The following is a 25,808-nucleotide window of genomic DNA, read 5'->3' as shown; positions in this document are numbered from 1 at the left end:
GTAGAGAAACTGAAAGAAGTTAGCCACTAGGAAATGGAGGCTGACTGGTGTGAAATTACTAACGTGACACCATTTCATGAAAATATGCCACTTTCCCTCATGTTCTTTCAAAGTGGAGAGCCATCTAGTTATGGATCCCCTCCATTATCAAAGGGCAAGTCCTCTCTAAAAAAAAGCCAGGCATGAAGGAGTTTCTCTAGGACATGGGAACCTGTGCTGTTTGAGATGCATGTGGTTTGCTACAATATTCCTGAGTACATCCATGGTCAGACTGAGGAGATCATTGAAATATTAGCTGTTTCATCATTCAGAGGCAATCAGAATCATCCTGTCCCTCAATTTTAAAATTATTTTTGGTATCAGAACAGCCATACTAGTGGGTCTGCGATTTGGGATATGAAGGTGGGCAGTTTGATGTTCATCTGAACAGGTCTAGCATTGGTCGGCCCCATAGGATGCAGAATCAGTGAAAGACTGATGGATGGAGAGACTACTTTGTATGAAGCAGTTGGCCTCTCCTTGATAATGAGTCTGCCAAGACATTAAGCCTCCTCAGGATATGTTAGACTGGTATGTTTATGTGGTGTTGGGAACAATAATTAAGGTATTCCTATACCATAATGTAAAGATCCAGTATTTTTTTCCGCCACATGGTTTGAGGAGGTAGTTCACCAGACTGAGTTGTCCAGCTTTATCAGGAAACTCTTGCTATGGATGTGTTCCACCCACACACTGATAATAGCTATTATCTCCTTAAGGCTAATGTGAAGAGCCTGCTTTTGACATGTCCACTTGCATTAACCATCACAAAGTCAAGTAGCAAGTCCCCAACCCTGCAAACTGGTGTCTGTGCAGGTTATGATTTGTGGTTGTGGGGTTTCAAAAGATATGTTGCCTGTCTGCTGCTGCACTGATTAGGCTGAGAAGCTGCAGGAATTAAACACTGCAAAACAAGATTCCTTATTAACTTGGTTATATCATTAAACGCCCATCTATCTACTGTGCAGAAAAGGGAAGAGAACATGCTGACTGTAGTTATATCCTTACCAAACTTGGGACCTATGTATAGTAACTGTCAGAATGCAATTTGTACCAGTACAGTGAAATTGTAGCTTGTAACTGAATAACAGAGAAAAAGGCTATAGAATTAACAGGGTCATGAATTCTATCTGAGCAGCACCAATTTCTGCAATCTTCAGTGATTGAGGTAAAATTTCAAATGACAGTAGTTTGTCATCATCATCTGGGCCTACCAAAGTCTTGATCTAAGTGCAGGAGGGCTTATGAAGGTGGCAACATTTTATATATATATCTCCTGAATTGCTGCCTTGAAACTAAATTTGGTTTTCTCCACAGTGGGATCAGAAAGGTCTAGTAAATCAGTATCTTCATCTGTTAGGGATAAGCGGGCGACATTCTCATCTGTATGCTTTGCATCCATTAAGTCATAAGACAGGTTCATGGCCCACTTGTAGGCTGAGGACTTGCTTCATGTGAAAATTTAGCCATATGTGAATACCTAGAAGTGGGCTGCAGGTGCAAAATAAAGAACCATTGCCATTAGGTAATAATGAAGAATCACAACCATGTGTAGCCAAGGTTCTGCCAGTTGGCTACATTTAATAAAGCTGGCCATGTTGTATATAGCAGGGTCAGTTGTGGAATACCAGTCTGGTGCAGTCAGATGGGCTGGGCTGGGCTGGAGAGCTGAGTGGGCAACTGAAATAAATGTTCAGCGAGCCACTGTACACCATTCTGAGACAGACTCATAGCCTTTTAAATCATACAATAAGTTTCTGGAAGGCTGGACCATTCGGTCACCATATGCCCAATAGGCTCCCACCTAGGATTCAAAACTGTCCTAGATTTATCTCACTTGTAGGCATTCTTCAAAAGATTCTGAATCATTCACATCAAATGTGATTCCAATATACCATACTGGCATCACCTGATGTGGTTCCAATCAGATCTGTAGTAATTAAAGATACTACCAATATACTGGTTTACTGCTGTATTTTTTTCTGGTGGCATACATAATGGTATTTTCTCACTACTAGTATGTTGGTAGTTTGCTTCAGTAAGGAATGTACAGAAATTCCAAAGTAATCTTGTTATGAATTTAATTATATTAACAGAATGTTTTCATTTTTGATGATAAAATAATTCCAAAAATAATATTTTTAATAAATGATTGTATTTGCCACAAATTAAATTTGAATATTACAAATATAATTATATTTATGATCCTACATACACTGGCATGGTGGACAAATTGGATGTTGTGACAGATATGTGGGCCAAATCCAACTTCTGGAAAATATTCAGATTAAAACAAAACAAACAGCACATTGTTTTTTCAGTTATTTACTAGCACTTGTTAATGTGTAAACAGTGCATTTTGATGATGTCACCAAATTTGAATATTCCTTGCATATTTAATCACTTGTGCATCGACATTGCACATAAATTACAAATTTAGCAATTCCTTGATGATTTGTAAAAAAAAAAAATCCTTGTTAACACATTAACCCCTAGCAACGACTTAATGGGGCAGGAGGTAGTAGCCTACTGCCGAGCTCTGTAGCGTCATGGTCATGCATGATACACTAAAGTGGGTGATATTATAGAAAGGTAGACAGATGTAGCTCTACAATGATACCAAATAATCTGGAATATCTAGTTGCACTACAAAATACAGATAGAAAAACCTCATTTTTTTTACCTGACTTTTTTTAAACCCAAAATTTGCCCGTGGTTAGAATCCGATTTTGTGTCTGGATTTTAGACTTTTTGGACTCAGATCTAAGGCAAACTGGTATGAACTGCATTCAGACAGATGAGCCTTTGCAAAAAGTAGGATAAGATGGGCATTTGAAATAAAGAGTGGTCTCCATACAAAAATAATGGCTCCATTTAGCAAAAAAAATATAAATAAATAAATTAAAAAATCCAACTTTTACCCTTCTGCTTATGCGCGAGTCAAATAGCCAATGAAAAATGATGTTTCTAACACAACTAGGCAGTATGTTATTGAAAGATGACCGGGGATTTGGTGTTTTCCAGTCTATTCAGAAATAGCTTTCAAAATGCGTTTCTTACTTGATTTTCAGGCGAAAATGCCAAAAAGCTCCAGCGGTTAATGTGTTAATACATGCATTCCTCTGTAATATTGTGAATCAACCTAAGATTTTCAGGAAAGCAGTTGTTGAAATTTACATAATTTGTCATGTCCACTAGATATTTTCTCATTTGTTGAGTAAGTGTGGTTTATGTTTACCCACCCTCTCTGCCCAAGTGTTGGCAACCCACTCCAAATTTCACTGCCTATTACATTAACAGAGTGGCTAGAAAATTGTATGCTTTAGTTTAAACACTTCCTATTTTTATCAACAAGCTTTCTCTCTGTTGTCAGCACACTGTCTTTCACAGGGTGTCTGTTACAGTGTATGATTGGTTATCCCACTTTAGGTTTTCATTATAATATATCCAATAATTAACATAAACATAGCAAATTCATGCACTATAAGGTACTGACAATTTAATTTTGGGTGGAGGGGGCTGAAATATTTTACTTTCTTTTAACTCAATAATCTTCTTTCAAATAATATAATGGATATAAATAATATGATGTTATTTTCCTATACATCAGAGTATGATATTTTTCCAGCAATTGACAGATGGAAATCTAAAAAAAAAGAAAAAGTATCAGGCCCATGTCCCAGAATATTAAATTGTTGGCTATTAATATAATTATGGTACACCATGGTATCATGGTATTTTCAGAAACAATGCGGTACAACATTTTTTGTGGTACCCAGCTCTAGTTGTAAAGGTAGCCAATGGAATCATCTTTGCCATCTCTGCTGAGGGCAAGGATGGCATCTCTACATCCCTCATAAAAGTGGTCAGAGTTAGGATAAATATTTAACATGTCATGGCCAAAAGACATTGATATCACATGTACAATAATGAGTGGTGCGTGAATATAAAAATAACAATAAATTCACGAAGAAAATGTTGATTATATCCATTATATCAACATGTGGACTTATTTTACCACCATATATAAATAGTGGATGGATGGTGAAAATTATGGTAAATTTATTCTGGATTATTTGGAAGCACCACTGACAGCTGCAAGTTAAAGTTTGAACTGATAATATCTGGAATATGGTTTGTCATCTAGCTGGATTAATGGGAGGTAATCTAGAATGGTTACTCCCCTATATCTATATCATTCATATATATATATATATATATATATATATATATATATATATATATATATATATATATATATATATATATATATATATATATAAAGAATACAAATCATATGGCAAATAACAGTCCTTTTGAGTGCACTGGATCCAGCAAGGGATCAGATGTGTCAGAGATTGATTAAGATAAATGCAATAAACTGACAACGAACAGTGCAAAACTAATATCTACCTAGCTTAAGCGCTTTCGACTCTTAATGAGTCTTTGTCAAAGGCAAATCCAAAACACAGACAAGACAAACAAATAAATAGAAAAACTGTTGTGTTTACAAAACTTGGTGTTACTATTTCTACAAGAATTAAACCTTTAAATTTAATCTGTTTCAACTAGTTTATTTCAACTTGTTGTTGGTGCTTCCACAATAATAATAATGAGAATATGAAATTTTTAGAAAATAATAAAATACAACAATGACCTTTTTGGACTCAAAACAGGACTACAAAAGCCGTACATATAGCCAACTTGATCAGTGCAGAACATCCTGCTGGGGGGACATGAACTTCATCCAATTTTGGACGGAAAAGAATACTCAGGTGATGATGAAAACTGGGAGGTTATACCAGTTTTGTGTGCATTATTTCAGAATGATGAAAGGCAGCAGTCATGCAATGAATGATTGATATTCCCTACTGAAGTTGTACATGGGGAAAGCATAATCATACACATACAGGAATGTGAAAAATGAATATGTTGCACTTACCTATAGGTACCTCAAGCTTTATATCTGGTGTTTTGTCATACCCCTTGGCCCTCATCTGCTCCTCACCTGCACATAATAATTTTATATCAACAAATAACACCCTACAAATATCCCTGACAACCATCTGTAAAAAAATTTACTCTAGTGTAGGCAACATAAGATTCTGAGCTATTATCTGAGGAGTTTATATCCTGACCATGGGTCATGGCATCTATATAAACTACATACATTTTTTTTCTTATTCAAGGTTTGATATACTGTTATAAAGTACTGATACCATATTCAATTACATGTAAGGTGTCTGAATTGAGGATTCTTTTGGATAAATTGTATCTACTCCTTGTCTGCTCGGATACAATTTATCCAAAAGGCATTCTACATTGAATAAATCACTATATCAATTTTTCCATCCATCATGTTTCAGAATAACAGTATATTTAAAGACAATCTACAGAATAATTTTTTTTTTTAAAATGTGTGGGAATTTGTTCAGATGTTAATGTACCTCCTAAATAAACACTGTGTTATATATCAATTATTTATATAACCACAACTGGGCAGTGGATATGACCTGGATAGCAAGAAGGTTTTACTCTATAGTATATTCAATCAAATTACTATAACTTCTTGATCTCTGATTCCTTATAAACATAAATATTCAGTTTATAATTTTCAAATGAAAATCAATTCTTCAGAAAAATGCTAATTAATCATGCTGGTTATTCTGACTATATTAATTGACCAATCACATCTATCATACATATCTCAATCACATATACATCTAAACACATTATTTGTTCCCAGATCAAGGTGGTTCCCACAAGTGCAAATTAAGAGGTAAAAAATAAAATGTAGGATTTAAGAATACATTAGTGTTCAAATCATGAACTGAGTTGTTAAAATGACTTTTAAATCAGGATAAAACTACCATTAACATCTTCAATTTATCAATGGCACCTTTTATCTTCATTCTAATAATCAATTAAAATTTCTCAAGATTTTATCACAAATATTTCTGTGTACATATCTTACCCCAAATATATCAACTTTACAATTATGTTTAGGTTTATAATCAAATGCAGTCAAGTGTTGATTCTTTGTAACTATTTAAGTAAACTTTTAAAATAAGTCCAATGATCAGACTGTGATATGGCAATCCCCTAAATTTCAAATACTGGAGGACTGAGCACAGCAGAATAAAGGTCAATTATAGACAAGAAATGATCTCCATGTCATAATAAAAAAGTCTTTCTAATCCATCTATAGTGTAATTGCTGTAAACAGCAGTGTCATGTTAAATCTGTTGAGCAAAAGTTATAAGGTCATCATGTTTACTTGTTTACTGTATGTCACAAAATATACATCATCCTGTTGGTTTAAAGTATATCACTATTTTAGAGTATATATACTATTACTCAAGTTATATAGTACTGGATCATATCCCATTTAGAAGGAATGAAGGAAAAGAGTTACCAGTCCATATCAGATACAGACTGGTCCTTATCAGCAAATGATAGCATGTCATGCATAACACATTGCAGAGTCAATGAAGGAATATAGTTACCAGTCTACATCAAATACAGATTGGTCCATATCAGCAAATGATAGCATGCCATGCATAATACATTGCAGGATATACAGAGTCAGTGAAGTAAATGATCAATCAGTGTAATAAAAGCAATAGTTACTTATAAAGAGGGCAATATCATTAGTCCAGGGCTTGGACTGTCATGTTCTGACCTTGTATATTTGGTGGTCTAGGGCCCCTTGCCTCACACAGTTCATAATTAATCATACTGCCCTCTTCAAAAGTAACTATTGCCAATGTATAATACATTCAGCTGGAAACAGCCTACACCAAAAATTATGGCACATTATGTAATAAAAATCTGGGTGCATCTGTCTGGTACATTATAAAGAGATAAAACTGGTAAGTAAAGCTAGATCAGTAACTAAACAGGATAAAATTATTTGTTAAAGTAATGTGCTGCAAAAATTAAAAGTTTAATACACATGACCAGACAAGAATTATAGACTTACCAATATAAGCGAGGCCAAACTTGTCCAGTGTTCTCTTCAACTTAAATTCATACTCATGGCCAAATGAGCTGAAATATGTTATGGATTGACTGAAAAATTGTTTTCAAACTCTGAAAAAATCTTTTGATCTGCAAGCTGTTCTTGAACTGATACATTTTTGGGTCAAAATTGAAAATGTTAAGCCCAGAAAATCATGCCATAAAAGTACTTAACTTGTGATAGTGATGTGGGATTTTGAAACATGAAAGATTCAGTCATATCAGTGATGGGGGTGGGGGAGAGTTTGTAACATGGAAGATTCAATCAGTGATGGGGGGGATTTAGTAACATGGAAGATTCAGTCATATCACTGATGGGAGGATTTCATAACATGGAAGATTCAGCCATATCAGTGATGGGGGGATTCTGTAACATGGAAGATTCAATCAGTGATGGGGGGGGATTTAGTAACATGGAATTTTCAATCAGTGATGGGGGGATTTCATAACATGGAAGATTTAGTCATATTAGCGATGAGGGGATTTTTTAACATGGAAGATTCAGCCATATCAGTGATGGGGGGATTTTGTAACATGGAAGGTTCAATCAGTGATGTTTTTTGTTTTAGTGACATGGAAGATTCAGTCATATCAGTGATGGGGGGATTTCATAACATGGAAGATTCAGTCATATCAGTGATGGGGGGATTTTGTAACATGGAAGATTCAGCCATATCAGTCAAAACATATAGCTAGTTAAGAAATACTTGAAGCATAATTATCCTGAACCAAGAATTCAGATATGCCAACCCTTACTGATTAAAATTATGAATGTAACTTTGAAATAAATTGGAATCTGAACATAAAATCCCAAAATGTATTTTAAAAATTAAACCTCATCAATTTAAAATACTTTTTGGGTTGATACTTCCTTCCTGCAATCATCTTCATGCTATGTGACATGCAGAAGTCCATCAAGAAAAGACTACAAACAACTGATATACATCCAGTCTTGATGCCTTGCATGCCCTATTTGAAATTTCTGCAGCAAACATTTTCATAGAGGCACAATTCTCATCAACCATTCATTTCAATATCTTTCTTGAACTGTTTTAGGTGGATCAGGCACATAGCTGACAAGATGATTGCTCAATCTGGCTTGTTATTCTGCCTTTTCTACATTTAATTTCAAAATACCAATAAAATGTGCAGTTGACCAGCATGCCATCTGTTTTTGTCCATCCAGCATGTACAATGGACTCTTATTTAACACCATTTTTTGGTTCAAATCACTCACTGCTTTCTCCAATAACGCTTTCCCAGCTCCATTAATCTGATATACTTCATAACTTTAAAAAAAACTGACTTCATCACTATCATGAGCCAGTATTTGCTGAACAAATCATCTGAAGATGAATGACAATGGTAATCAGCCATTTTGGGCTTTCTACGTAGCCTGTATTATGAATGTGCATTTATAAAATTTCTTGATGCAAGGTTCAAACTATGTCAGAATGTTTGCCCAATCAATGAGCCGATCATATTTAGTTTTAACACCCCTTCCTGTCAAGCCAAGGAACCCAGATGTGTAAACAGTTACAACAAAACAAGACATGTCGTAACAAGCACTATGACACTTCTAGTGGAATGACTTATGTCACAACAAGCAATTTAAAGGTAAATAGATGAATCAAAATTGTATACTGCAGACGGAAAGATAAACACAGCAATAGTTATATCCCTCATATTACAAAAAAGGGGGGAGGTAAAAATATAGCTAAAGGATACTGTTTGATGCTGTCACAAAGTGGACCATAATGATCATCTGACAGAATGCTCTGAAACGAAAATAAAACAAAATGTATGCAAGTTAGCTCTCTTGTCCCTATCAAACATGGATGTAATTAACTGTTTAGAAATGTATCCATGCAACATGCTGGCTCCCTGCTAATATACTGCCAATAACGGTTAAACATCAAAGTCAAGTAGGGGCTGTAACTGTAAGTGGGAAAATCAAACTTAATACTGATCATCTTAATGTCAAACCCTGTATCAAATTCATTCAAACCATGTATCAAATTCATTCAAACCCAGTATCAAATTCATTCAAACCCTGTATCAAATTCATATAAACCCTGTATCAAATCCATTCAAACCTTGTATCAAATCTTGTTCAATCCATTAATTTGTTGAAACCTTGTATCAAATTTTGTTACATACTTTAATTTGTTAAAGCCTTGTATTAAATTTTATTCAATCCATTATTTCATTCAAACCTTATATAAATTTTTATTCAATCCATTAATTCATTCAAACCTTGTGTCAAACTTGTTCAATCCATTAATTTGTTGAAACCCTGTATCGAATTTGGTTTCAATCCATTAATTCATTCAATCCTTGATTCAAATTTGGTTTTAATCCAATAATTCATTCAATTCTTGATTCAAATTTGGTTTTAATCCATTAATTCATTCAGTCCTTGATTCAAATTTAGTTTCAATCCATAACTCATTCAGACCTTGTATCAAATTTGATTTCAGTCCATTAATTCAGTCAACCTTTTATCAAATCTGGTTTCATTTATTGAGGTGAACAAAATCGGTGATGGATGTGACATGACAGGGCATGATGCAAGGTGATATCAGCATGCTCCCCGTCACAAAATATGGTGACAGAAGAAAAAAAATGCGAGTGGAATTCTAATCCTAAATAAATATGCTTAAGAAAATATCGTCTTTCTTGAATATCTTGTCTGGAAAATGGACATATCTACTAGCTAAGCAACAGCCACAGGCATGGTATTACTGATAGTAAATCTTATAATTTTAACAGAATATCCCACGTGACTGGTCCCAAATGATATAATTTTGATAAAATGCAGATAACAAGATGCCCAATCTGAGTGTATGAATGGACATCAAATAAAATCCATTGATTAAAGTTAATCATGTATACAATTGCTGACTGGATCAAGTCCTAATACTGTTAATGTTATATAAAGAAATAATTGTTTGTGACAACTGAATGGGTTACCATAATGATCTATCTCTATTCAAATTATCCCAACTCTGAAACTTTTAAAGATAAAAAACAAAAAAAAACCATTTTCATTCAAAGTTGGTTGAAACTAAATCAACAAAACAACTCCAGATATGGTGAGAATTCCGTCACATATACAAAAATGTTAAATCATTTAGACTCATTTAGGAATTTAATCGAAGAATACAGTTATTTTAATGCTAATATATGCTCAAAATTGAGTGGATATCTGCCACTGAGGAAAACTGAGACAAGAACTTGTGAAACATGAATGCCATCAATTCTGACCACTTTGATAAGGATAATGCATGATTATGGTCTGTGAAGCATATTAGCTGTTTTTATTCCTACCACAGACGGCATCTTCCGTTAATCCATGTGTTAATCAGGGTAATAAAGTAGTTTCTAGGTTTATCACCTGTTTCTGATTAAACTATACCAACAGGTAAAACAAACTTTAGATCCAGCTAGAATTTTTTTCATTTCTGATTCGCTTCAAGAACCTACTTATGTCCAGAAATATTAAGAATCCTGATATTTAAATTCCTGACTAGGTGGACTGGGGATGTAAGACTGATGTAATGGTTGCTAGAATGTACCCAGAACATGACCACACTTTCCGATTCATATTAGTTTAATGCTGAAGTGGTTAAGTATTCAAATCATAATATCATTCCTACCAGATGAACCTCTACTGCTATGGCCGGCTCTTCAATTAGGGAAGGTTCCTTCATCAGCTGGGTTACTGCACCTTTAGGGGCTGAAAGTGGGCAAACATACATTTTTAATGTAAGTGAAGCTTGGACAATAAGTTTTCCAGATTCCTTAAAATCTGTCAAATATTCATTACATGTATATAAGCATGAATAAGCAGACTAAATTTCTTATAATTTTTTCCCCCAGTAATTTTAACATTTGGACTAAAAGAAGTTTTGCTCTTTCAGCAAAGTTTCTTTACAGATCTAGAAGTGTTGAGTCAAAGTGTCACCATAAGCCAAATACTGTGCATACCAAACCGAACATTTTTTGATTTTTCAAACATCTTTCCGTAGTTAAAATTACCTCACTTTTCTGTTATTTAGAATTTCAGAATTTTTTCTTGGACAAAGCAGAAACAAGACAAGAAATCCTCAAATGGTAAGCAATATTCCCATCTCACTGACTTTTCTCTACAAATGACCTTGAACATTTAGCTAGCGACTTGACTGCTGTATGATAAGGTGTGGACCTGTGTGAAAGTTCATCAAAATATCTGTAGGGGTTAAAAAGAGACAGCCAGGATAAGCAAAAAGGCCAATGAGTTAAATTATTGCGTACTGTGACATTGATCTAGACACTGTGAAATGACTGTAAATACACATGACAGTACAAAATGACTACATTATTGCGTACTGTGACATTGATCTAGGTGCTGTGGAATGACTGTAAATACACATGACAATGCCAAATCAAGATATAAAAAAACTAAAGTTTATAGTCATGATATGATAACGAACTGGTAACAATTTCTATAAAGTATCTTCAATGGTTCAAAAGTTATATAACAGACAATGAAAGAAGTCACAGATATACATTTTCTGTTGCCATGACTTTGATCTTTAGGCGAAGAACATGACTATGGTTTGCAACACTGTCCAGTCATGCTGCACATTTTGGGCACAGATTCCTGAAACTTCAACAACCATTACAAAGTGAAGGGCCAGATAAGCAAATGTCAAAGGTCGGACAGACAGAGAACACCATAACATAATAGGCACAACTTCTGATGGGCATAACAATGTGTAACTTCTGAAACATTCACCTAACATATGGAACAACTTTTGCAGTTTAAAGGAGGAGGTTATTTAAGGAAAGTAAATTATAAACAAAAGAATAATATATACACCCTATCTTGAGGGTTGCTGCTAATGAAAGGTGACCATTATAAGTGGTTAGACTATTTTTATTAAACTACTAAATTCTTGCGGTTATTCTACTAGGCTCACAATTCAACAAAAGCTATGTGGAAACATTAAAGTCCATAAGTCAATGAATTCTCTAGTGTGCTGTATCACTTGCTCTGACTATGCTTGACCCAAAAATCTAGCAAAGTCTCCAACTGCATAAAAAGCAAGTCACTGCGACTTATATTTTGCAGGTGTGAATAATCCTCAAAGGAAATGCATTCATCTAGTTTCATGCTAACAAAATCAACACAAAATGGACCTGCATACACAAATATATTGTCATAAATGAAGATAATGTAATAAATGGAATATGAACAGTACATTATTACAACCTACTTTGCTTTTTGAGAACACTATTTAAACTGAAAGCATCCTTTTTTGTTACTGTATTTGCAGCAGATGCAAATAAATTAAACTAAATGCAAAAAATCCTCAAGAGAATAACAAAGCCCACACATATTACAACTACAACAAATCTACTGAAAAAGCTATACCTTCATCTTGCCAAAGCTTTGCTAGGGAGAGAAAAAAAATCATATAACTTACGATTTTCACCATCATACTTTGTATGAGCTAGGTGGCGCTCCATGATGATTCTAGCAAGTAAAGCTGGGGAAAGTTCAATCTGAAAGATGAATATACATGTTCCACATGAATAATGTCATTGTTATTTTTATCAGTTTCTTTGCAAATCAGGGATTTACTAAATCTGTATCCATTCCACATAATACTGTTATAACAGAATTTTAAGACTGATATGTCAAGGAAAGGCACAGCATAATATTCTTAGAAATGTAATCACAAGCTGACTGTGTGGAATCAAGTCATGGGCTATGTCAAAAGTAAACAGAAACTGACAGCATGGAATAAGGTCATAGGCTATGTTAAAGAAAAGAAAATAATTTTTCTTCCTGTACTCCGGTTAACAAATAACTGCCGCTATGTCAAAAGTGAGGTAATACACAAAAAACTAATCAGTCAAAATAAAATATAACAATGATTTTCTTGGAGTGTAATGACGAGTTATCCACCGAAGGAAATGTTTTTAGTAAATATATTTCTTCAATAATACTTACCTGATCATAATACTTTAGGCAAACAATCACTGCCTGAAAATTCACTCACTCCCAAGCTAAAACATAGCTTTAAAAGATAAAAGTACTCTGCCCACATAGGTGGGAGTCAGAGTGATCTCCCCTTAGACATAGGTATTGGTGCTAATCCCATCCAAACTTCAGATTATACTGGAGAGGAATGCATGCTGGCAGTAGGATGTAAGGGTATATCTATATTATGATAGATAAGTATTACTGAATAAAAATATTTTACTAAAAAAATTGGTTTCTTTTTTAAAGACATTACCTAAACAAAATATCGATTAGGTAAGAGATGAAGGGAGTTATACCCCTTATCACAGAGAAGGGCCATCTCTGGTCCTCTAAGGTATGTCAGGCAGTTTCTCGTTCTCTGACATACCCAACTTAAGTAGTGACACCATACGCCTAGACATGGCTATCAGGGGGAAAATTTCCTCTGTAAATCCAGTGGAAATTGTGTTGCAGTATCATTGAGAAGCTTGCTGAGAATCCCAGAAGGTAGCATGTTGAGTTGCTGCTGTAGGTCCCACTGAGCATTTTGGGATTAAAGATCAGATGTATGTCAACAGACAACTTTTAGCTTTCATAGCTAACAGTTCAGCTATAGAGAGCTGGATTTGTGTAGTAGTGGTCATACTCCTAAGGTATTATGATTGGGGTAATTTATTTGAAGAATAAACAGAGGCATGCTAGGTTAGAATAGGGTGAACAAAACATAAATGAAAATGACAGACCTAGATAAATAAATTGATAAAATATCTGTCAATGACCTAAGAATGTACAAGTCTTCAAAACCAACTTATTAAATGAATGAAAAATTATTCTCATGAACCTTATTGACTGGATAATTTAGCTGATAAAAATTTAACATTACCATTGTCATTTCTGTAAACTGACTGTTTATGAACTTTATTCTGTTGGTTACTGACTATTTTTGCAGAGATAAATCTACCAAAATGAAGAAGAACCAGTCAGCATAATTAAGATGATTCAATAAAAACAACAACTTCACCACCTCATGTATTGGATATTCATCAACTAAATTCTAAAATCAGTAATAAATAAAAATATTTATTAGTGAATATATTCAACAGAACATTTGAAAAATGGCTTTTTCATGAAAAGCTGGAAATGCAGTAGATATACTATAACAAAAATGAATAATCTAGTGGATCCCTGATGCTAATGGTATACCTCCTCTGAAAGTCGAATCAAAATCTGCTTCTCTCCAGTCTCAATCCCCTTCATAAACCTGTAACAAATTAAAAAATATTACCATTGCATCAACCAAGATGCAAATGATAATCAAGGTTCAGTAAAATAAGTGTTTATATCAAATTGACAAATAAATATACTTCAGAATTATGAAACTGATCCTACTGCCACTCCACCCAACTGTCTGCCACACAGAATAGCTGACCAATCCATTGTCAGCTGTTATTGCTGATAAGACTTATTTACTGCAAACAGTTCAGACATCTGACATAATATTGTAACTCTGTATCTACCTCTGACATCTGACATGATAATGTAACTCTGTAAATACCTGATATCTGACATGATATTTTAACTCTGTAATATTTACAACACCTCAGACATCTGACATGATAATGTAACTCTGTAAATACCTGATATCTGACATGATATTTTAATTCTGTAATATTTGCAAACACCTCAGACATCTGACATGATAATGTAACTGTAAATAACTGATATCTGACATGATATTTTAACTCTATAAATACTGCAAACACCTCAGACATCTGATGTGATATTGTAACTGTAAATACTGCAAACACCTCAGACATCTGACATGATACTGTAACTCTGCAACTACTGCAAACACCTCTGACATCTGGCATGATATTGTAACTGATATGTATAATTAATTTAAATTGTTTGTCTGTTAGTTTTAAATCTTTTATTTCATTACTTGTTACTGTAATGTAACATTGTTTGCTAGACTTGACCTTGTCCAAAATCGAGTTCATTTCTGCTTGACCTGACTGACATTTTGATATGATTTTTTTTCTTCATTTATGTAAACAACTAATAATAGCTTCATTATTCTCTATGTGTATGAGCTTATTAACTGAATTATTATTCAGGTAAACAAGGAGTACATATGTTGATTTGGGTCAGGGTTTTAGAGATTCCTCAGTGAATTTTATAGACTATTGTGTTGTAAGTAAACAAGGCTCAATAGATCATTCTAGAAAGTTATTTTCCATTAGGAAATTGTTGTTTATAGAAAATGCTAATGTGACCTCAGGTCAAGCAGAGAACTATATTATCTTGTAACTGTGAGGATATTACCAGTCACACTTTAACATCTAGCACTAAAGTTGTATTATGTCATGACATGTTTGGGAGGAATTTTATTTTCTTCAAATTGTTGAATTCAAGTAATTATTTTCTCTGGAAAAACAAAAGTGCTCTGACAAAATTCTTGGATAAAGATATTCATTGAAATTTATAATAATATTTCTGTGATTCAACAAAAGAGTTGACCCATCAGCACTTTGCAGGCCATAATAGACACAGATTCTGGATCTCTTTGGGACTTGAACTATGTTTTATTCAGGACTTTTCGTTACAAGGACTTGTGTCTTTAATTCTTGGATTACTTTTGGATTTAATTTGCAATACCGTAAGTTCTTTTTTCTCATTTTTAACTTTGTATTCTAAGGAAATAAATTAATTGTTAAATTTTACAAAGCTTGTTGTGTTCACTCTTTTCTGTTACTTATTTTAAGAGCATAGACTCGTAACATAACTCTGTAACTACTGCACACACCTTAGACATCTGATACAATATTGTAAGTCTATAACTACTGCAAACACCTTAGACATCTGACACAATATTGTAACTCTATAACTACTGCAAACACCTTAGACATCTGACATGATAGTTTAACTCTGAACAATATTATTAAAAAAATTAAAGCCAAATTTTTATTAAATTTATAAGTTAAATTCACTGTAATAAGCACTCTCACACTCGAAAATTTCATCAACAAATTTTAACAAAAATAAAAATGAATACTGTAATGAATAAGACAAAGATTGATGGCAGTAGGTTCAAAGTCAATGGCAGTAGGGTCAATTGTTCCAAATTAAATATCTGAATGAATTCTTCTCTTGACATGTCTTTTGTTGAAGTTTTTTAAAACATAGCAACACAAAAGATACATCACCTACTCTAAAGAAAACTATCTATCCATACTGCAGCACACATTCATGATTATTATATTCAGTTGTGTGCCTGTGCACATTAGCAAATGAATAAAAGCACAATAATAAAAGCAAATGTATGAAGAGAGGGTGTGTGTGTGATTTAGATTTTTAATGCAGCTTTAACAATTGTACAGTCATATCGCTAAGATGTCTACAGTGTGGCTGTTTATAGTGATTTCTAGCACTTGGGCATCATGACGCAGACATGTAGCATCATGTTCCACTCAGTCATATTATTCTGACACCTGGCCAACCAGTCCTAACACTAACCTCTTAATGCTGAGCACCAAGTGAGGCAGCTGCTAGTACCATTTTTATAAGTCTATAGTATGACTTGGTCAGGGTTGGAACTCTCTACCTCCTGTATCCAAGACTGGTGCTCTAACCACTTAGGAGCAGTAAATTAGTGAATAAATAAGAATTACCGTAAAGGGTAAAGCACTGGTTTTTAAGAGTATAAATGACAGACTGCACAAACTACTGATTTGACTAAGGTGATATGGGAATATCCACAAGTTCTGTGTGAAATTTTGTTGAAGATGACCAATCAAGCATTCGTCCTGAATGGATCATCAACCTAAATCCTGCATATTAGCAATGCGAACAGTTTGAAAGTAGTTAGTTTTGATCCATCTAGCTGCTCTACTTTTGACTTTTATAAGGTATTTGAGATATTCAAATTTACTCCAGTGAGAAAAGGCATATTCAAGCTGTGGTCTAACTAAAGAAATGTTCCAGTTTTCCTTCGTTTTTGGTTTTGATGTTTCTATTGGCATTTGCTACTATTCTTGAGATACAATTATTCAAGTCATGTCTGAAGTCTAACCAATAGTTGTATAAACTTAGTTTCATGTTACAAGTCATGACTGAGGTCTAACCAGTAGTTGGTTTCACATGTTATAAGTCATGACTGAAGTCTAAACCAATAGTTGTTTAAACTTAGTTTCATATGTTACAAGTCATGACTGAAGTCGAAACAACAGTTGTATAAACTTAGTTTCACATGTTACAAGTCATGACTGAAGTCGAAACAACAGTTGTATAAACTTAGTTTCACATGTTACAAGTCATGAATGAAGTCGAAACAACAGTAGTATAAACTTAGTTTCACATGTTACAAGTCATGACTCAAGTCTAAACCAATAGTTGTATAAACTTCATATGTTACAAAAGTCTAAACCAGTAGTTGTATAAACTTAGTTTCACATGTTACAAAGTTTTTAGGACCTGAAGAGGGCAGAAGTAATATATATGCTTTGCACTTTTCTGACTTATTTGGTGATGGCTTCCATCTCTGATTAAAACATGTGAGCATAGGTGGAAACCTATCCTGAGTTCAAGGCATGTTTTGGTTTTCAACAGTTCTCCACATGAAAGACCACCTTCTCCAAGGTTAAAGCTGATGGAACCACTATGTACAAGTTCATAAAACTTGTCAGCAATCAAATTCAGTAAATCTGAAAGTCTAAATTGATGGTATACCTTTACAAAGATAGAGAGGTGGGAGTGAATTTAATTCCAGAAGAGTTCTGACAACTTTTACATGCAGTAGTTAGGCTATATATATATATATATCAGGGCTCGAATTTAACACAAATTTAATTTCTTTGTAGCCAGAAGGACTAGTATATTGAGAAATTTACTAGTCCTGCCAAATCTTTACTAGTCCTATTCACAAAACAATGTCAGACAGCTTTCATGTCGTTTACCGATTCAATTTTTAAGTTTAAACAACCCGCAACAAAACTGGATGTTTTGTGTGTGTTTGTTTTTGTGAACTGCATACACCAGTCACACCACATAACGTTCCTTTCCTCATCATAATTCAGTCATTCCCTGTCTTTTGTCCATTTCTTCTGAAATTTTCCATTACACTTTTCCCTGTCATAAGAATTATTCCTCATCATTCTCATTCAACTTTTGCTTTTTTCCCGGTGGCTGAACACCTTCTATCAAATGCCACATTTTGCCTGTCTTATAAGGAGGGAATTGTGCCTTGTTTTGAAATATGAGATGTTATAGTATAGCTGACGTGAATTATTTAAAGCAAGAAAAGGAATGGCACAGTGTCCTTTATATAAGAAAGTCACAGCAACAAACATGTTTCAAAACACATGTCTTTGCCCTTTCCCACAATTAAATGGCCTCTCCCTAACAAAGACTTAACTTCAGCAGATGTTCAGCATGATCAAAGCAGTGGCTATTGTAAACACTGTTATAAAATATTAGCATCAGAAGATAGTGTTAGTTTTAGCTTGGAAAAGGTGTGTTCCCATCAAACGATGCCATCTGACACTTGGCGCATTGTATTTAACAGCTCCAATTACAGTATCATAAGTCGTAAGTTTGGTAATTGTTCCTAATTAATCAAACCTCAATGTATTGTTGAAATTAATAATAAGGCGGAAAATTTTCTAATCTTAGATGCCCATGCTCAGAGATTTTAATTCCCAACAAATGTACGGCATTCTGCTTGGATATCTTCAACTGTATTCAATTATTTGTTCATTCTTGTAAAAGAAAAATATAAAAACTATTCTTATCATCATAGAAAAAGTAGTTGTATGGAAAGGATGTGTCAATAATGTAATCGTAATAAATTGATCTAATTTTTATAATTATTTCGCTGGAAATGTAAAATATGTAGTTACCTGTTTGTGAGTGTTACAAGCATTTGGGTAGCGAGCACAAAAAAAGAACCTTAAACAAAAAAAAGTGCGAACTTATTTTTTTTATACGTTTTTGCCGTGTTCTTTTGTGTGGTATACTGCTTTGTAGTTTGTTACTGTGGTTGAGTGAATAAAGTGTCATTTTTTCATTTAATTCGTTATCAGATTAATTAGGATCAATTACCAAACTTCCATTGTTAATGATGGGACCATAATTTGTGCTGTTAAGTGAAATGCACAAAATCAGTTGGATTCTTGTTATAGAAACGTACCTTTCCAAGGCAGAAATTGACTTCATTTTCTCATGCTAATATTTTATGACTGTGTTTACAATGGCCACTGCTTTGATTCTACAGAACATCTGCTAAGTCAAGTCTTTATTAGGGAATGGCATAAACAAACGCTGACTATTGAAAACCAAAACTTACTAGCCCATCGGACTATTAACATTATGAAAGTTACTAGTCCAAAAGGAAATCTGCTAGCCTTGGGCTAGTGGACAACCGCTAATTTCGAGCACTGTATATATATATATATATATATATATATATATATATATATATATATATAGTTACCTTTTGTAGTAACTCTCCATTGTGTCTTGACGGTAGTGATAATGATGTGTCTTTCTCATTTTCTTCTGCAATATATGGAAATTTAGTTAAAGGAAAAAATAGACTCAAAACAAGAAATCAGAACTACTTCCATGGCTTAACATGGGAAATCCCTAATCATTTTATTACAAAAACTCCACTCACCAGAGGCAAAGATGGCAAATTAACAAGACCCTAGGGTTATAATGTGCATCGTCTTATTATTGCTGCATGCACACCATTTGTTCAAGATAAAAATGATTTCACAGTAATTTACATTATTGTATATTTGACCTTCTGACTCCCACCCCTCTGGGACTCAAGGGGAAGGAGCATATATTTACAACCCTCTTATAATGGTCAGCATCTGGACCAGATAACTAAAACAATGTCATGAATTCCAATCTATGTGGTTCAGAAGGTGATGTTGCAAGGACAGGAAGATGGAAAGGTTGATGGAAATATCATGTATCCAATACCCTCACGTCTGATCCTAAAGCAATGGGGAGAAGTTAGCAATGTGGGCTCATTACATACACATGATTCTACTAGCAGGAGAACAAAATACCACTGTAAAGGCCACCTATCACACATATGTGTTTATAACTGAAATCCAACATATGTAAAAGACTTTTAAAAAATTGTGGGATAAATGTGTATTTTTACACAGTATATCCACACATTAAAGAAACATTCAGAACCAGTCTACTGCAGACTGGAACTGTGAAATAGTGTGCTGAGTAATCTGATTTAGAATGTTAACACAATGGCTAACACAACAAGCTGTAAACAAATTACCTTGTTGTAATTTGGAGAATTAAATGATGAGATGCATGAACTGGAAAAGCAAAATAATGTACGTCACAATATGCTCTGATGGGAAAAAGAATGATGATATAAATGTTTCAGCTAAAAAAGAACAATTTTGACCAAGGGAAAGCACTTTCAAATTTGGATAGTAACCCATAGATGCAATCTGGAATTTTGTCAGACCTTAAATGTCTTAGTTGTACTTCAAGTTATCTGAGTACACTATCAGATTTTATTTCTTTTAAATGCATTCCCTGGGCACTATGCAAGTCTAAAAGAAATAGCCTAATCACACATATTACATAGGAAATAAAAATAGCTACATGCATTGTATCTACAGTATTGCTGATGTCATCTAGAAGGCAAATGATACAAATTTACCTGATAATCTTGAGAGTAAATGCTTCCCAGGGCCTTCATGGACACACTAAAAGAGGAAAATATTAAATACATATATACAGTGAAACACGTCAATATACTGGAGTCCCCTCAATAATGAATTTTTTGTTGTCCCAAATCTTTTCTTTTTTAATATCATAATTTTTTCCCAATAAACAGAACCCCCACATCTCTGAATAATGAAATGAATTTCAATTTTAGGCTTAAAAATGCCCCATTAAACCAAAACTAAATTCAAACTTGCTAAATGTTTCATACAAACCTGAATAGATAATTATGGTTAGCAAGCACTGATCTGTGAGACAAAGACTGAGAAAATGTCCAGTGGGCATGCAAGTTTAAAACAATACTTGATACATGCCCTGACCCTGACACAGATTAGGGTTAACAATGGACTAATCTGAGTCTTTTCAGTGTACAACAGATCCAGCTTATAGGGTAAATTATTAAAAACTAAAAGCTTGCAGGTAAGCCATTTAAGAAAGATTATATTTATCTATTTACTATCTTACTGTGGTTGATGCTGTTCATTTGTGTACATGATCAACAGAACATTGCTTGTTTTCTCTTGCATTAAATAAGAGGGCTTTATAAAAGTAGTCATCACTTTTGATGCTTTGCCAAGGGAGACTGACAAAGCAGTACTTCAAGTCTGATTCACTCAATGACATACCCTGAAGGTGTAGACCTTATATAAAGAGTCGCTCAATGACATACAATGAAGTTTTGGACCTTGTATGGAGATTTGCTCAATGACATACCCTGCAGCTTTGGACCTTATATGGAGATTTGCTCAATGATATACAATGAAGTTTTAGACCTTATAAAGAGATTTGCTCAAAAATATATTATGAAGTTATGGACCTTATATGGATAGTCACTCAGTGACATACCCCGAAGTTTAGCACCTTACATAGATGTTTTAGACCTTTATATGGAGATTTGCTCAATGACATGACCTGAAGTTTTAGACCTTATATGGATATTCACTCAATGACATACCCTGAAGTTTTAGACCTTATATGGATATTCACTCAATGACATACCCTGAAGTTTTAGACCTTATATGGATATTCACTCAATGACATACCCTGAAGTTTTAGACCTTATATGGATATTCACTCAATGACATACCCTGAAGTTTTAGACCTTATATGGATATTCACTCAATGACATACCCTGAAGTTTTAGACCTTATATGGATATTCACTCAATGACATACCCTGAAGTTTTAGACCTTATATGGATATTCACTCAATGACATACCCTGAAGTTTTAGACCTTACATGGAAATTCACTCAATGACATACCCTGAAGTTTTAGACCTTACATTTAGATTCACTCAATGATATACCCTGAAGTTTAGGACCTTGTATGGAGATTTGCTCAATGACATACCCTGCAGCTTTGGACCTTATATGGAGATTTGCTCAATGATATACAATGAAGTTTTAGACCTTATAAAGAGATTTGCTCAAAAATATATTATGAAGTTATGGACCTTATATGGATAGTCACTCAGTGACATACCCCGAAGTTTAGCACCTTACACAGATGTTTTAGACCTTTATATGGAGATTTGCTCAATGACATGACCTGAAGTTTTAGACCTTATATGGATATTCACTCAATGACATACCCTGAAGTTTTAGACCTTATATGGATATTCACTCAATGACATACCCTGAAGTTTTAGACCTTATATGGATATTCACTCAATGACATACCCTGAAGTTTTAGACCTTATATGGAAATTCACTCAATGACATACCCTGAAGTTTTAGACCTTATATGGATATTCACTCAATGACATACCCTGAAGTTTTAGACCTTATATGGATATTCACTCAATGACATACCCTGAAGTTTTAGACCTTATATGGAAATTCACTCAATGACATACCCTGAAGTTTTAGACCTTATATGGATATTCACTCAATGACATACCCTGAAGTTTTAGACCTTATATGGATATTCACTCAATGACATACCCTGAAGTTTTAGACCTTATATGGATATTCACTCAATGACATACCCTGAAGTTTTAGACCTTATATGGATATTCACTCAATGACATACCCTGAAGTTTAGGAACTTACATAGAGATTCAATCAATGACATACCCTGAAGGTTTAGACCATATAAGGAGATTTGCTCAGTGACATACCATGAAGTTAGGGACCTTGTATGGATATTCACTCAGTGATATATCCTGAAGTTTAGGACCTTACATTTAGATTCACTCAATGATATACCCTGAAGTTTAGGACCTTGTATGGATATTCACTCAATGACATACCCTGAAGTTAGGGACCTTATATGGATATTCACTCAATGACATACCCTGAAGTTAGGGACCTTATATGGATATTCACTCAATGACATACCCTGAAGTTTAGGAACTTACACAGAGATTCAATCAATGACATACCCTGAAGGTTTAGACCATATAAGGAGATTTGCTCAGTGACATACCCTGAAGTTAGGGACCTTGTATGGATATTCACTCAATGACATACCCTGAAGTTAGGAACCTTATATGGATATTCACTCAATGACATACCCTGAAGTTAGGGACCTTGTATGGATATTCACTCAATGACATATCCTGAAGATAGGGACCTTATATGGATATTCACTCAATGACATACCCTGAAGTTTAGGAACTTACACAGAGATTCAATCAATGACATACCCTGAAGGTTTAGACCATATAAAGAGATTTGCTCAGTGACATACCGTGAAGTTAGGGACCTTGTATGGATATTCACTCAGTGACATACCCTGAAGCTTTGGACCTTACATGGAGATTCACTCAAAGACATACCCTGAAGTTTAGGACCTTACATGGAGATTCACTCAATGATATATCCTGAAGTTTTAGATCTTATAAAGAGATTAAAGAACTTCACAATTTCGAAGGATGACCATTATTTGGCTAAGGCACAATAAATGGAGTCATTAACACAAGCCACATTAAAGAAAAAAACAGAAAAACAGACAACACCTTAAGCTTTTTCAAGGTAGTCTCTTGAATTGTGACCATTATGTATCATACTGAGTATTTAAATATTGTGGTTGTTGTTATTGTTGTTGTAGGGTTTAACGTCATTTTTAAGCACACGATAGGCTATACATGGAGGCCAGTATTAATGGTGGAGGAAGAACCCGAGAAAACCCCAGAAAGAACCACCGACCCACGAGAAGCTACTGGCAAGCTTTCTCACATACCCACACTGGCTGAATCTGAGACTCGAACCCACGCAGACAGAGGTGAGATGGCAGTGATCCGTAACGGAGAGCGCTATAAACCACTTGGCCACTCAGAGCCTCAAACATTGTGGAGTATTGTTCATATTTCAGATGAGCTTATAGTAAAGTGAAAAATGTATCTCATTCATCTGCTGTTACTTGTGACAAAGACTATCTCTATATGGAACAACTGTATTTATTTATGTGACAAAGACTATCTCTATATGGAACAACTGTATTTATTTATGTGACAAAGACTATCTCTATATGGAACAATTGTATTTATTTATTTGACAAAGACTATCTCTATATGGAACAACTGTATTTATTTATGTGACAAAGACCATCTCTGATCAAGTCCTGTAGCTTTCTTGGTATCAAGTTCATTGAGACATTTTTTAACAAAGTTTTTTGATACTGGTGGGACAGAGAAACATACCTCCTTAGAGATTTGCTGCTGCAGAACTTTTTCAGTTCACTAAAGTTGTTTTCTATCACTGGTTCTTTTAACTTTGTGGCAATGTTGGTGAAAAAATCATTGAAAACATTTGCAATGTCAGTGTCATCAGTGACTATGGTGTCATTTACCTGAAGTGAGTGAATTTTATTTGTCTGATCTTTGTGTGTTCCTCCAGTGAGTTTACTGAAGACTTTACAAACGGAGTATGTGTTGCTCTTTTTGTTTTCAAGCAATGATTGATAATAAGGTTTTTAAAGCTTTTTTAATCATATTTGTTATTTTATTTCTCCATACTTTATATTGTGCATGGTTTCCCATAGCCTTGACTTGGTCTCATGTTTTCATAGCATCTAGGATTTCAGTAGTAAGCCAATTAGGTTGAATTTCAGTCTTGACTTGATGTACTTTCAGTGGTGCATGCTTAGAGACTACTTCCATGAATAAGTCAGTCCACACCCTCAGACCTTCATCTATGTCATCCAAATTTTTGATCATATTCCATGGAACTTTATATAGGTCACTGAGAAATTGTTCTTCATTAAAATTTTTGAACAATCTGTAAGTGATCGTTTTATGTGTATTTTTCTTATTTTTCTTGCATTTAACCTTTCTTGTCAAAAAAGTAGGATAGTGGTCACTAAGACAAACATTCGGTACATTAACACAAGCCATATTGTCTGGTAGGTTGGTATAAATGTGATGAATAAGAGTGCTCGATTTTTCTGTTACCCTTGTAGGCTCATTTATCAGCTGGTCTCGGCCTGATGATTCAATAAATTCCATCCAGTTGTTCCTTATTTGAGTATTGAGATGGTCCTTATTTATATCTCTGAGTATATATGTTTCTTTCTCCTGTGCTAGAACATTTTCCATTTGTTTCAAAAAGTTATAATTCCATATTGCTTTTGAGGAAGGTGGCCTATAAATGAAACCAACTAGGAATGATTTTGCATTATTTAGAAAAATTTCCACCCAGATACTCTCAATTTCATGTGACTCCAAGCCAAGTCGCCTTTCTGCATTTACATCTTCCCTAATGTATACAAGACCCACCCCCACCCCCGCTGTCTCTCTGTCCCTACGTAATGGTTTATTGTAGCCTTGACAGTGAAATAGGTCATCATTGTGGTTAGCATTTAATTTGGTTTCAGTGAGTCCTAAAACATGTATATTATTTTTATTGGAAGACAACATTAACTTAATCTGGTCTATTTTTCCCACTATACCTTGTACATTTAAGTGACCTATGTTAAAACCTTTTGTATTTAGTTTCATATCAATTACATGTATATGTATGTCATCATGCA

At 34.2% G+C, this 25,808-nt stretch overlaps 1 protein-coding gene across 6 annotated transcripts in view; it reads right to left on the bottom strand.

The window, feature by feature from the left end:
- Nucleotides 1-25,808, bottom strand: part of LOC149804435 (CDAN1-interacting nuclease 1-like) — a 49,929-nt gene that overhangs the window by 11,615 nt on the left and 12,506 nt on the right. For all 6 annotated transcript variants that reach the window (XR_016415675.1, XR_016415676.1, XM_089940348.1 and 3 more), the window contains exons 3-10: nt 20,772-20,817; nt 19,563-19,627; nt 14,276-14,333; nt 12,531-12,609; nt 10,719-10,798; nt 8,788-8,837; nt 7,022-7,089; nt 4,982-5,047 (exon numbers count right to left, since the gene is read on the bottom strand). Coding sequence is in view for 4 of the 6 variants with exons in the window: in XM_089940348.1 (XP_089796474.1) it covers nt 4,982-5,047; nt 7,022-7,089; nt 8,788-8,837; nt 10,719-10,798; nt 12,531-12,609; nt 14,276-14,333; nt 19,563-19,627; nt 20,772-20,817 (512 nt within the window). In the remaining 2 variants the exon portion in view is untranslated. The remainder of the gene's footprint in view (nt 1-4,981; nt 5,048-7,021; nt 7,090-8,787; nt 8,838-10,718; nt 10,799-12,530; nt 12,610-14,275; nt 14,334-19,562; nt 19,628-20,771; nt 20,818-25,808) is intronic.

The sequence above is a fragment of the Sinohyriopsis cumingii genome, chromosome 2, assembly GCF_028554795.1.
Source record: "Sinohyriopsis cumingii isolate HCF-2022 chromosome 2, ASM2855479v2, whole genome shotgun sequence".
Taxonomy (NCBI): domain Eukaryota; kingdom Metazoa; phylum Mollusca; class Bivalvia; order Unionida; family Unionidae; genus Sinohyriopsis; species Sinohyriopsis cumingii.
This window is presented reverse-complemented; position numbering and strand designations above follow the sequence as displayed.